At 50.6% G+C, this 14623-nt stretch overlaps 1 protein-coding gene across 3 annotated transcripts in view; it reads right to left on the bottom strand.

Moving 5' to 3' along the window:
- TBC1D22A (TBC1 domain family member 22A) overlaps nt 1-14623 on the bottom strand; it is a 328211-nt gene that overhangs the window by 129756 nt on the left and 183832 nt on the right. For all 3 annotated transcript variants that reach the window (XM_027070417.2, XM_027070418.2, XM_027070422.2), the window contains one exon: nt 14109-14218. In XM_027070417.2, coding sequence (XP_026926218.1) covers nt 14109-14218 — 110 coding nt within the window. The remainder of the gene's footprint in view (nt 1-14108; nt 14219-14623) is intronic.

Raw genomic sequence — 14623 nt, 5'->3', positions numbered from 1 at the left:
GGAGGAAGAAAAATGAATACAAAATAAAGAGCAGAATAGCAGCCTACACACCAGCCATACAAATAATTACACTGGAAACATCCTATGAACGTATGTAAACACACTTAAAAAGAGGAAGCAAATCCAGCTGTAAGTAACGAACAAGAAATGCACCCTGACCAAGAAGATGCCGGTACATCACAAGCAAAGGGGTAAGACAGACGCACCAAGACTAAGACGAAGGATGGCAGAACGGCTGTATTAATATCAGAGGGACTGGGCTCCAGCACAGGGAGCACAACCAGAAACAATGAGGAGAATTTCGTATCAATAAACAAAAATAGGGGCACCTGCGTGGCTCAGTCAGTTAAGTGTCTGACTTCAGCTCAGGTCATGATCTCACGGTTCATGAGTTCAAGTCCTGCATCAGGCTCTCTGCTGTCAGCGTGGAGCCTGCTTGGGATCCTCTGTCCCCCCGTCTGCCCCACCCCGACCCGTGCATGCGTGCATATGCATGCACTTTCTCTCTCAAAAATAAATAAAAACATTTTTAAAAAAACAATAAACAGGGTGCCTGGTGGTTCATTTCATTAAGCGTCCGACATCAGCCTAGGTCATGATCTCGCTGTTCCCGAGATTGAGCCCCACATCGCGTTCTGTGCTGAGAGTTCAGAGCCTGGAACCTGTTTCAGATTCTGTGTCTCCCTCTCTCTCTCTCTCTCTCTCTCTGCCATTCACCCACTCAACACTTTGTCTCTCTCTCTCTCTCAAAAATAAATAAACATTAAAAAAATGTTAAGCAATAAACAAAAATAATAAATATAAATTCATCAAGAAAACCTAAAGCCTAATCCTACACGTGCATATCTAATAAATGACATTCAAATAATGTGAAGCAAAACTGAAAAAACTAAAGAAGAGACAAATCAATGGTTGTAGTTGGAAATTTCAAAAGTCTTCACTCAGTAGTGGATAGGAAAAGTAAACAGAAAATCAGCAAAAGCAGAGAAGACTAGACTAACACTATCAACCAACCTTGACCCAACTGACATTTACGGAAACTCCCCCCAACAAAGCAGAGCACACGTTCTTTCCAAGGACACATAAAACGTTAACCAAGGCATACCATGTGGCAGATCTCAAAACAAGTATCAGTAAAGTTAATTATCAATGCTAGGAATGAAAGATAGCACCATAATTCCTCTAGACATTAAAAGAATTAAGAAGTACAGGGGCGCCTGGGTGGCTCAGTCAGTTGGGCATCCGATGTCGGCATGTCCGACGTCGGCTCAGGTCATAATCTCACATCATGACCCCGATGTGAGTTTGAGCCCCACGTCAGACTCTGTGCTGACAGTTCAGAGCCTGGAGCCTGCTTTGGATTCTGTGTCTCCCTCTCTGTGCCCCTCCCCTGCTTGTGCTCTGTCTCTCTCTCTCTCTCAAAAATAAAAACATGTTTAAAAAATTAAAAAAATAAAGAATTAAGGAGTATTATGAATGACAATATGCCAAGAAATTAGACAATTTCTTTAAAATGACCACATTCCTTAAAAGACACAAATTTTCAAAATTGACAAGAAAATAACTAGAAAATCTGGAGCCCTACCTAGAGCAGAAATTGAATTTATAGTCAAAACTTTCCCACAAAGAAAGTTGCAGGCCAAGATGGCTTCACTGTTGAATTCTATTAAATATTTAAAAGAGAAATAATAGCAAACTTACACAAACTCTTTCAGAAATTATAGAAACACTTCATGAGGCCACCATTTCCCTAATGCTAAAAAAGAAAAAGATGGGGAGCCTGGGTGTCTCAGTAGGTCATGATGTGTAGTTTGTGAGTTCAAGCCCCACATGGGCTCACTGCTGTCAAGCGCAAAAGCCTGCTTCGGATCCTCTGTCTCCCCTCTCTTTCTGCCCTCCCCCCTCTCATGCTCTCTCTCTGTCTCTCTCTCTCTCTGTCTCTCTCTCTTTCTCTCTCAAAAATAAATAAAACATTTAAGGGGCTCCTGGGTGGCTCAGTCGGTTGAGCGACTGACTTCAACTCAGGTCATGATCTTGCAGTTGTGGGTTCAAGCCCGCATTGGGGTCTATGTTGACAGCTAGGAGCCTGGAGCCTGGAGCCTGCTTTGGATTCTGTGTCTCCCTCTTTCTCTGCCCCTCCCCAACTTGTGCTCTCTCTCTCGCTCGCTCACTCTCTCTCTCAAAAATAAATAAACATTAAAAAAGTCTTTTAAATAAATAAATAAAACATTTTTAAAAAATAAAATTTATTTTTAAATAAAACATTTAAAAAAATTAAAGGAAAAAAAGGAGGGGGTGCCCGGGTGGCTCAGTCGGTAAGTGTCCAACTTCAGCTCGGGTCATGATCTCACGGTTCGTGGACTCAAGCCCCGCGTCGGGCTTTGTGCCAACAGCTCGGACGGAGCCTGGAGCCCACTTTGGAATCTGTGTCTCCCTCTCTCTCTGACCCTCCCCTGCTCACACTCTGTCTCTCTCTCTCAAAAATAAATAAACATTAAAAAATTTTTAATTAAAAAATAAAATTTAATTAGAAAAAAGAAAAAGACATTAGAAGGAAAGAAAGTAGAAAATGATATTCCTTGTGAAAAGGGATGTGAAAATCTTTAAATATATATCACCAAAGAAGATCCAGAGACATAGAAAAAAGCTAATATGACAAAGGGGGTTTGTCTCAGGAACACAGGTAGGCTTAATAATTAAAAACTAATTAGGGTCCTTTATGACACTAACAGAATAAACAAAAAAATTACATGATCATCTCAGAAGAAAAAGCACTTGACAAAATACCAATTCATAATTTAAAAGACTCAGCAGAGCAAACCAGAATCTGATATCCTGGTCTTCTTCTACCCGATCTTAAGAATTCTGTCCTCAACCTCTTATTCCATTATTTACCAGCATTCCTCAAATAAACCAGGGTGCTTATTAAAAATGTAGACTCCTTGTCTGTGGAACCAAAAAAGGGCATCCACAAAAAGCCAACAGCTACCATCAGACTTAATGCTGAGAGCCTGAATGTTTCACCCTCCCCACCAGTATCTGGGAGGACGTAAAAAAGTTTGCTCTCATCACTTGAGGACCTTGACAATGCAATAAGGCAAGAAAGGAAGAAAAAAAAAAGCCATGTATGTTATATAGAAAGAAGTAAAACTCTCTTTATTTGCAGATGACATGGTTGTGAACAGAGAAACTCCTAAGGCATCTACCAAAAAACTCCTAGAATGACTAAGTGAATTTAGCAAGATCACCAGAAAGGTGTGGCACATTACATTTTCCAAAAGTGACCACGACAGTGTCTCCTATCCCACATGCTCTTTTATTATGTGATCATGCCACTCCTGTATCAAGCCTCCCCCCCCCCCCCCCCCCCCGCCAAGCCCAGGTACCAGATACTCACACGTAAATGGGTGAGCCTTTGGGTGATTCCAGCCCCTAGGAATCAACTTGTGCCGACTTTCAAGTCTTCCCACCTGAGACTCCAGACACTGTGGCACATGGGTAAGCACTACATGCCATGCCCTAACTGAAATCCTGACCAAAAGCATCTTGTGGGCAAAATAAATTAGTTCCTTTAAGTCAAGAAATTTGGAGCAACTTGTTACGCAACAATACTAGCTAGAAAAGGATGTCAGGTTACAAAACCAATTGTATTTGTTTATACTAGCAGCAAAAACTAAAAAACAAAATTAACAAACAAAGCTATACCACTGAAAGGAGCATCAAAAAAAAAAAAAAAAAAACCCAACCTATTTAGAAACAAATTGAACAAGATACACTGAAAATCACAAAATGTTTGTGAGGATCAATTTTAACATGTCTATCTATGTTAAGAGACTCGATATAGTTAATACTATTAATTCTGGGAAAATTGACATATAGATTCAACATAATCCCATTCAAACCCCACCTCCTATTGTTTTTTTAAGGCTTTCTTGGTAGGAAGTGGCTACCGGTAAACTTATATAAAAATGTAAAGGAGCAAAAATATGCGTGACAATTTAAAAAGAACAAAGTTGGAGGACTTTCTCTACTGGACTTTGAGAAAAGCTACGGTAATTAAGACAACATGTACTGGCATAAAGATCCATTAACGGAACAACGGAACAAGAAGAGTGTCCAAAAATACACACACACTTACACAATCGTGTGATTTGCAGAAAAAGTACCAAAGCAATCTATTTTGGGGGCAAAAAAACTATTTTCAACAAATGTGCTACAGTAACTAGGAAACTAGGATACCCTATATTTTAAAAATAAACTCTGATGCTTCCTCACACCATACAGAAAAATTAAGTCAAGTTAGATGATAAACCTTGAAGTCAAACCAAAAATTATAAAGCTTCTGGAAGAAAAACCTAGGAGAATACCCTGGCGTCCTGGGAGTAGGGAAGGATTTTTACTTAGGACACAAAGAAAACAATTACCAAAGAAGAAAAAAATGATAAATTCGACTTTGCCAAAATTACATTTTTCCGATCATGAAAAACCGTTTTCAAAAAAAAAGGAGCGATCTACCACCAACCTGGGGAAAATATGTTCCCACTCCCCCCCCCCACTCTCTATACACACACATACATATCTTTTTTAAAAAGAATTTTTTTTAAGATTTTATTTTTAAGCAATCTCTACACCCAACGTGAGGCTTGAACCCACGACCCCATGATCAAGAGTCCCACGCTCCCCTGATGGAGCCAGCCAGGTGCCCCGTACACGCACGTAACTTCACAGAAGACCGCCATCCAGCACACGCAGAGAAGCCAGAGAAGGACGGTGTTGCTGAGAAGAGGCGCAGCCCGACCTCGCATGTACCGCTGCTGGGTGTGCGGGACAGCAGGGCCCCCTCCGGGGGTCCTAAGTACACCCCTACAGCATGACCCACCACGTCTACCCCTGGGCGCTGACCAAGAGAAACGGAGCCCATGCCAAGCAGGAAGACGTGCCCACGAATGTTCACAGAAAGTGTACTCGCATCAGCCAAAGGCCGGAAACAGCCTCGGCCTGCACCGAGAGGCGGACCGACACACAGGCCGGGATCTCTTCGAACGGGGAACTACTACTTGGTAATTAACAGGGATGAACTATTCATTCAGGCAACAACACAGATTTTACATTTTTCAATGCTATTGTGAATTGAATTTTTTTTTTTAATTTTCATTTCTAAATTGTTTGCTGCTCAATGACTCATTCTTAATGAATCTTCTGCTGCAGCCCAGTAACCAACACAGTCTTCTCTGTTTAATAACCCTTTCCAGAATGTTGCCAAGAATTCTCAGTTTTATCGGCGAGGGCTCTAAAATCACATCTCTCAAGATTCTCCCCCACACGGAGCATGATTCATCTAGTGTTGGAGACAGGAACACGTCTACGTGGACCAGGGCTGCCTTCTTCATTCCTCCCTCCACGGGGCTGGGCACGAGGCCCGCCTCTCCATCCTTCCGCATGATGGCCCTGCCGCTCCTTCCGGGAGAAGATGGAACCAAATCAGGGCCAAGTGGACCGCCTTCCCCTCGGCCACCTTTCCAGGCACCAGACCAGCCCCTCGCTTCTGGGGTTTCCAGTGAGCTTAGCTGGGAAAGAACAATGTCCCCAGACCTCTGGCCACCCCGGGCTCTGGCTGTCGAAGCTCATTTCTAAGGATCCTGGGCCACCTTCCAAGCCGGTCGTGGGCCCCTCTCCTTCTTGGAGCATGAAGCTCTCCAAGGGCTCCCCGTACCCGCTCTGTTTTCCCGTGATATGTCTGTCCCTTTTCTCCTCGCTGGTGTTCCCGCCAACAGCTGGCGCACAATGGCTGCATTTGAGGGACAGAATGCGCCGCAGCCCCTGGGGCCGTCACTTTCCCTGACACGCTTCCCCCGCCTTCTCTCCGACAAGTTCCAGGATAATGCGGTCCCTCTCCCCAGCATCCCCATCACTCCCCCGTGCCACCAACCAGTTCTCAGAATTGAATGATTCTTCCCCAAGGATACAAAATGTAAATGACTAATTATAAAAGGCAACGGTTCCTTTCTACTCAAAAAAGCTGTCCTGTTAAGTAATGAATCCAAGAGTAATAGTGTGACTCCAGGGGAGGCAAACAGGGAAGCCGTAATTCAACAAGTAATAGCTCCAGACAGCCCAGTACTGGTGCTGTTAGTGAGATGGGAACACGGCGGGGGGGACGCGCCTGGGTGGCTCAGTCCATTAAGCATCTGACTTCGGTTCAGGTCATGATCTCACAGTTTGCAGGTTCAAGCTCTGCATCAGACTCACTGCTGTCCACACAGAGCCCCCGCTTTGGATCCTCTGTTCCCATCTCTCTCTGCCCCTGCCCTGCTTGCGCACGCACTCTCTCTCTCAAAAATAAATAAAACATTTTTTTAAAAACTTAAAAAAAAAAAAACAAAAACAAAGACACACGGGTAAAAGCACAAGAAGAATTCCCCCAAAAGCCGGGAAGGCCCCCCTGGCCGCGTTGCCCCCCAGCAGCTTCCGCCAGCAGACAGCCACGTCCGGAACCGGCCCCTGGGCACGGACACCGCATCGTGCCGGAAGGCAGTCCCCTGTACGGAGGTTGCCCATCGGCCCAGAGGGGCTCAGATGGACTCCTATGAGCCACACCAAAAACGCGTCCCCCACGCCTGGCCACCGATCTCAAAGACCGCTGGAAACGCACTCAGTGGATTGTAAGGAATAATGGCCCACCAGACTATTTTCAAAAAGCAGATCTCTCCGGCCAGCCGCCTCACGCGCCCGGAGAACAAGGCCCACCAAGAGCAAAAACGCAGAAAGGGGCAGAAAAAAGCCCGGCTGTGAAAGAAGAGAAACTGAGGAGGAAAATGAAATAGAGCGTTTCCCTAAATAAAACATCTGATCTTGAAAAGGCGTTTACAATCACAGCTATTGCACGACTGAGGAAGGACCCCGCAGAAACAGTCCCAGCGCTGAGGACAGTCACCACTGAAGCCGAGAAGATACAGAAGAGGCACGCGGTGTCACCCCCGTCTGCGCCCAGCCTGCCCGGGCCACCCTCCCGCGCTGTGGAAACGTCCCACGGCACGCTCCACCGGGCGGATCCAAGCCACCCGCTTCACCACCAGACAGAGGATTTCCTCATAACTGCGTCCGCTTCTCGAGACAAAACCATCAGTCAGAGTAACTACCGGGGTCACACGAGCCGAAGACATCTGCCCAGATGTGCTGACTGTAAACCCAGCCTTCTTTCCACGTCGCATCTCTTAATGGGGTACTGTGAAGGTTCCTCCCCAGGCAGGACTGTTCGTGCCCTGCCTGACGGTTAGTACCCTGATACCTGCCCTCCAACTGCCAGTGGCACCCCCACCCCCGTCACAGCAACCCCCGAAACACCCAGACACTCCCCAGCGACCCCAAGGAGGCAGCGTGGAACCCCACCACCCCCACCCCACTGACGGTGCTCACGGCGGCACCACAGCGGATGAGGCCTGCAGAGCCTGCCAGGCGCTCTCCCCTGGCCCAGCCCTCCCTGCCCGTCCCGCCGCCACCTGGCCCAACACACTGTCCCTGAGGGTGTTTCTCTTCTCCCAGCACCAATGCCCCGCAATAAAAACAACATCCTCTCGGGGCGCCTGGGGGGCTCAGTTAGTTGGGCGTCCGACTTCGGCTCAGGTCACGATCTCACGGTTTGTGGTTCGAGCTCCGCGTCGGGCTCTGTGCCGACGGCTCGGAGCCCGGAGCCTGCTTCACACTCTGTGTCTCCCTCTCTCTCTGCCCCTCCCCTGTTCACACTATCAAAAATAAATACGCATTTAAAACAAACAAACAAAACATGCTCTCAACAAAACCTAGTGGAAGACACCATCCGTCAGAAACGGGTGAGCAGGAAATGACCTGGGAAGACCAAAGTATGGGCCTTTCTCAGAGCTGCCAAAGCCGACCCACCTGCCCAGCCGTGGACTCGGGCCCGCTCTCCTGTTCCCCAGGGAGTCCGATGAGTCCACTCCCAGTGGGAGCGCCTATCTCCCCACCCGGTGCTCCGTGGTAACAGCCAGCTGGCCGTTTTTATCACGTGCCACGCCTGCTGTAAGAACGCGAGCTCGCTGTGCGTGGAGGTACGATGTTCCACATGTGGCCAGCAGCTCAACCTATTAAGTCCATGGCGCAAATATGCCGTGATCTTTCAAATTCTCGTCTGCTTGACCTGCCAGTCACTGAGGGGCAGGAAACCTGGAGCCAGGCTGCGAGGGTCTGAAGCCCAACTCTGCAACTTACCAGTCCCACCGTGGGAGACATTCACAGACACGCTGCAGGGAAACTGAGGTAACGAACAGTTAAATGCAAACAACTCAGACAGCGTCTGGCATGGGCAGCGTCTTCTAGTGCTCCTTACACATTTCCGCCTCTCCTCTTCCCCACCGGCCCTCCACGCACATACTCACAGGATACAGTTATATACACACACACGCAAAATGTCATCAAAGCGGACGTTCAGGATTGCGTCTTCCCGGTAAATTTATCCACTTATCCCTCGGCAGTGATGCTCTTTATCCCAAATAATGCTTTCCACCTTAAAATCTATTTCATCTAATAGCTGCATAAGAGGTACACCACTGCCTGGCTATTATCCTGGTTAGTGCTGACCTGTTGTGTTTCTCCCAATCCCTTCCTTCCTGCCGTCGTGTAATCTCAGGTTTCAGGTGAGGGTCTCATAAGTGGCATAGAGCTGGATCCCTCTCATAAATCCAAGCTGGCCTCACAGCGACTCTCCTCCAGAACACCAAACACGTCCCACCTCATTGTGGCCTCTGCTGTTCCGGATGCAGCCTGTTTCCCATTGAACCGTCTGCCCAAGCGAATCACCTGTCCATCACCGGCTGATCCTGTAATGTCTTCTCTGACCTCTCATGTTTAGTGGCTTCACTCGTTTCTCCGGGTGCGGTATCTTAATTCCTCCAGCACCCGTGGGTGCTGGAAAGTTCCCGGCTACCACCAGCCACCCGAGGAGGCTCCCGCAGCGTGTTTTCCCATTCCTGAACTATTGTTCCTTCTCTTGTGCCCAAACCTCTCCTCCAAATCCGTGCCCTCTCTCAGTACTGTCCCCGCCCCCGCCCCAGAACCTTGTCATTCCATTAACTAATCCTCTCCTCTGCTGTATCTACGGAATTTTGAATATTAACCACGGCAAGTTCGGTTGCTAGAAGTTCTGTCGGGCTCTTTTTTAAAATCTGTTTCTTCGGAGCCTTATTCCTCATGTCCATTGTTTGAAAGCTCCACATGTTTTGGTTCTGTTCCCATCGCTGTTGTCGACGTCAGGTCCCTGGGGTACATCCCTCCTCCGAATCACAGGGCCAGCTGTGTGTGTGTGGCACACGCCTTCTCGGTCTCGTGCTTTCTCTATCGTGAGCTGGTCTTCAGGGGGCTTTTCTGCGGGAAAACCACGGGGCGGGGCGGCCCCTCGGGCAACGTTTCTCCAGGGCGGCCAGCCAGGCGTCGTGGTCCCGGAGACCCTTCCAAGTGGCCTCTGGGATCAAAGCCGTGTTCCTAATAACAGCAACACTGCCACATGCTCTCGGTGAAAAAGATAAATAGAAGGCAATTTCATTTAAGGATGTCCTTGATGAAGTAGGAAAAGTTCTTAATTTTATGATCAATCGCATCAAATCTCAACCCTTGAGTAAACATCTTCTCCAAACTCCACGTGGCAAAGCGGGAAGAACCAGAAAACCAAAAGAATGGTGACTTCTTCCCCAAAAAGCACCTGGTGCAATTATGTGGGCTGTGAGCTGAATTAGATACATTTTTCAAGAAACGTCATTTTTTTTTTAACTAGCTAAAAATGACTACAGGCAAACTGGTTATTCAAACTTGGGTTTTTGGCAGACATTTTCTCAAGAATGAACAAAGACTATCGCTTCAACGAAAACAATCTACAGTATGTGTTGCCGATAATAATATTTGAGCTTTTAAGCCCAAATTGGAATTTTGAAGAACTTTTATCTGCCGCTCTGGGTTCAACATGTTCTTCTCATAAGACGTCAGTAAATACAACAAGCGGGAGTTTTTGACGCCATGTCGGGGAGTGTGTTGGCGTCCAGATCTGCACACCCCAGACATCCGACCTTCTCCAAATGGCCAACGTCTGATGTCACAGAACTGCACGAGGGCAAAACATCCGCTCAGAGTGCAGGACAGGCCCATGGATTTTAACGTAACTTGGTACAAAACGTTCACTGATGTGGCTTCCGATGTCACACGGCAGTTACCTTAGGAAGCTCCCACCTGACAAGCCGCGTCACAGTGTTAAAGAGAAAACGTCCACGGTCGTCGGAAAGGACTATGAAAATTCTCCCTCCTCCAACAACCTCCCTGTGTGCGGCTGGGCTGTTTTCACACAGTCCCATCAAAAGCAACGCATCACAACAGACTGAGCACGGAAGCACACGTGAGAATGCCACGGTCTTCAGTCACGTTACAGAGTCTTACCACAAAGAAGCACAGTGCCTGTCCTCTAAATGGCTATATTGTGAAAACATTAGTTCATCATAGAGATACGTTAGTTATAACAGCATGTAACATGTTCATCGTTGTTATTTTTGGATAAACTAATAAATATTTTCAAATTATTGCCATTTGAGTTTCTAACACAGTAAGGATTGTGAGAATTAACCCACAGGGGTAAAAGCTCTTTGTGCAATTCAGGACTCTTTAAGACTGAGACACGAGGGGCGCCCGGGTGGCGCAGTCCGTTGAGCGTCCGACTTCAGCTCAGGTCAGGATCTCGCGGTCCGTGGGTTCGAGCCCCGCATCGGGCTCTGTGCTGTGCTGACGGCTCGGAGCCTGGAGCCGGCTTCGGATTCTGTGTCTCCCTCTCTCTCTGCCCCTCCCCCATTCATGCTCTGTCTCTCTCTCTCAAAAATGAATAAACATAAAAAAAAATTTAAAAAAAGACTGAGACACGAAGCTGCAGAGCTTCGACAGGAGGACTGTGTCACCTCGGCTTCTGGGCAGCACCCAGACTCCCCACGCAGGAGAAGTTCTGCCTTACTTGCACACCGGGCCAGGACAGTCACACCTAAACTTTCATGCGTTACCGTGTCTGATAACTCGCTTCAAGTTTACCAGCATCCACCGGTGGGGTCATTACTCCTCGTTTCTGGAGGACTCCCCTCACCGAGGAGTCCAGTGACTCTATGCATTTCAGCCGATTTTTGCTCAACATCACCCAGCGCCTCCAGGCACGTGCCGGGAGCAAGCGGCGTCTCCTTGGTCCTGGTGTGCCGTCCTCCTGGGGCCAGAGCCCCCATCCCCCACCCCCGGAACCCCTAGAATTCCGTCCTCCATCGGCAGTCCTCTAGCCGCACCCCTGGCCACCAGGAGACACATCCCACGGGGACAGCAGGTAGGCAACCACGTGCGGCACCTGTACAGGGCGGGTGTGTGCCACGCCGTGGCCAAATGCAGAACAGAGTCTCAGACCGAGGCCCCAAGGGGAGCCAAACCACAGCTACGTCTCCAGAAAAATGAGCAGATGTGGCGTTTGCCCTCTAGAACTTATCCAGCACGATGGCAGTCATTTCCCCTGATTCTAGCTGGACACGGTCATACAGCAGAGTAGAAAACCACAGGCTGCAGGGCTCACATGTGGGTCCCAACACGTGCTCCTTGATCCCCGGCAAGGGATCTCTCTGCGTGGGCTCTCTCAGGGCTGTGACATCGGCTCTGCCGTGAGGCCGAGGACCACCGAGGGCACGCTGGGCTGTCACTGCCTCACCCCTGTCCCGCTATGACTGCCACTGACCACGGGAAGCCCAATCACTGGTGAGGGAGCCGCCGCACCGACTTGGCCCAGCGACTCTGCGTCCCTGCAGCCCCTCTGGCATGTGGATTTCGCACAACTTCCTAAAATGCAGGGAACCAAGCTGAGAGCCTGCACTTAACAAAGCCCCACGGTGTTCTCAATGCCCGGCAACCAAGCTGTGAAGGGATGAGAAGGTGCTGGAGGAAGACGGCTCCCGCGTCTCCAGAGAGTGGTGAGGACAGGGCAGGTCCAGGAGCAAGAGAGGGAGCGGGACAGCGGAAGCCAGTGATGCCGCGGGTGGGGTAGCGACAGAAGCGCCCAGCCCCTCAGGGCGCTGATGTCTCAGTCCGTCCTTCCTCCCGCTCCTGTCAGCTCAGACCCTCACACTCGTACGAACGAGAGGGCAGGGGCACCAGCACACGCGAAACAGTCCCCCGGTCGAGCTGGCCCATCTCAGGGAATGACCCATCTCCCCACGCCCCCTGGGGGTGGTAACCGGGCCCCTCGACACTGCCCACGGGAGGGCCGCGTGGCTCCCGTCGGCCTGCGGAGCGTGGTGAACGCACGTGCACAGGCCACCCTTGTCGAGAAGCCCCTTCATCGGACAGCAAGCCTCCGGTGAGAAATGAAAAGCCAGTGTCGCTACCAGGGTGAACTGACTGTATTTACAAACATAAACAGGATGATCCTGCATTTAAATGGCAGAAATTCCATCCCTCAAGGTCAGAGAAGTGACATTTGAAATCGATAAAGTCTCGCATTATGATTCAATCTCTTTTCGAAAGGGGACAAAAATGTCTTCAGTTTTGGGAGAAAGACCAAAACATGAAAACATCAAACAATGTAGGGAAATGATACATCGACGCTTGGGCCAGAACACGGCAGGCGGGTTTTTCTCCACAAGATGCAAACAAGGCTCCCGGTCCTCAACGGCAGCAGGACCCTCCCCCGCTCTGTCACTGCGCGGTCATCAAAGGTAACGGGAACCCACGCTGTCCTCTCCAGCACAATCATTCTGGCTACTTCACTCAAATTAAGCCTCGGGCCCCACTCTCAAGGCCCCCCCGTGTGGGAGCCTCACTCGGACCACCTCTAAGCCAGCAGCCGAGCTGAGGCCTCCGCAGGTACGGGCGTCGGGCACGGCGCCGCGACAACGGTCAGGAAAGCCCAGCCCGAGAAGCGCACCCCACGAGTTTCTCTCTTCAGGCGGAAGTGCCCCTACTCAGCTGTGACAGAAGGGGTCCCGGCACAGCGCACAGATGCCCGCACAGCCTCCGTCCCTGGGGCAGCCGTCTTTGGGATGAACCTAGCCTGTGGGGTCCCTCGGAAAACCTCCAGCAGCCAAACCCTGCTCCGGCCTTTCCCCCACCGCCCCCGTCACTCTCCAGGTCTCACTGCACTCCCGAATCGGGTCCTCAGGAGCACGCGTCTCAATATCCTCACGACACCCCTTTGGGTCTACCCTGTGTCCCACACTGAGCTCCGGGGAGGCCTTAGCCTGACACTCCCGTCCCTCCCCAGGGCGGCGTGCGGCACCCATCACAAAGCACGCATCTAGGAAAGGTGTGCAGGCACACAACGCGCCTAAGACGGGCCATGGACCGTGTCCTCGGCCACTTCCTGCGACGCCGAGAGGCCCCAGTCCTCATTCCTGCTCTGCGTGGGGTTCTTCACCCAAACCACTTTCCCAAAACCACCCCCAGCACGGGGAGACCCACAGCCTTTCTGGGGAAATCCCAGCCATCGGTCTGACAGACACCAAGTCCACAGAGACCCGACCACGGGCGGGGGGGGGGGGGGGGGGGGGGGGGCAGGCCTCTGGCAGCTTGCGCCTCCTGTGGGACCAGGCCCAGCTGCGGTTCCTGGGATGATCAGACCCCTCAGGGCCAGCTGCTCCTAGGCCCAGGGCAACAGGGGAGAGGCTGAGGCCTAAACCGTGTGCCCTGTGAAGGGCGGGTGGCCCTGAATCCAGTTCTCCGCGTGTGGACGGTGAAACGGCTCATTGAAGACAGCCTACATTTGGTGCCGGTGCCACTGGGCGTCACGGGCAGCAGAGCAGGAAAGAGGGGAGTGTGCGGGGACCAGACTCTGCAGGCGAGGGGACAGCCCCACCCTCTAGGAGCCCTGCCGCGCCCTGCTGCTGGCACCGTCTCCAGATGCAGGCGCGCACGCACGGGGTCTCTCACGAGCCGTCACCCCGCAGAGGAGACACACGCCCGGGTGTAGAAAGGGAGGCCTCCGAGGGGAGCAGCGGCCAAGCCGGGCACGGAGGCAGGTGGCACGCCCAGGGCTCCCGGTGGCCCTGGTTTCAGACCGGAGCAGAGTCTGCCTGGGGTCCGGGCCGGCAGGGGCTCACCTGAATACCGTCCAGCAGCCTGCTCATGCACCAGTACGTGTCGGCCTCCACGTTACGCAGCACGTCGGTGGGCACGCGGGAGACGTCGGCGGCATCCACGTCCTCCTCCTCTGTGGGCCGGGAAGCATGGAAAAGACAGCGAGCAGTTAACCCATGGGACACACACCACAGGGCGGGGCAGGGCAGGGGCAGGGGCGGGGGCAGGTCTGACACCCAAGGTAGGGCCGGGGCCCATTTGTCCCGCTCCGGCTACACGCCTCCAAGTGTTCCCCCTCATCACCTACTGGTTCTCAATTTTAACACCTAGTTAGTTGCAGGTAATTAATATTCTGAGTCTTCTCCAATTAATTAACATAATTAATATATTGTAAATTATTGCTTCTCAGGCATTTTGCATCCTAATCAGAGAGGGCCTAAAATAGATTACTTACTCCTGACACAGATCTGAAAGTTTTCTCATGTTTAAAATCCTGCTTCTCACACAGTCACATACTCATTAGACAATAATTTCTCTA

The sequence above is a fragment of the Acinonyx jubatus genome, chromosome B4 (assembly GCF_027475565.1).
Source record: "Acinonyx jubatus isolate Ajub_Pintada_27869175 chromosome B4, VMU_Ajub_asm_v1.0, whole genome shotgun sequence".
NCBI lineage: Eukaryota > Metazoa > Chordata > Mammalia > Carnivora > Felidae > Acinonyx > Acinonyx jubatus.
This window is presented reverse-complemented; position numbering and strand designations above follow the sequence as displayed.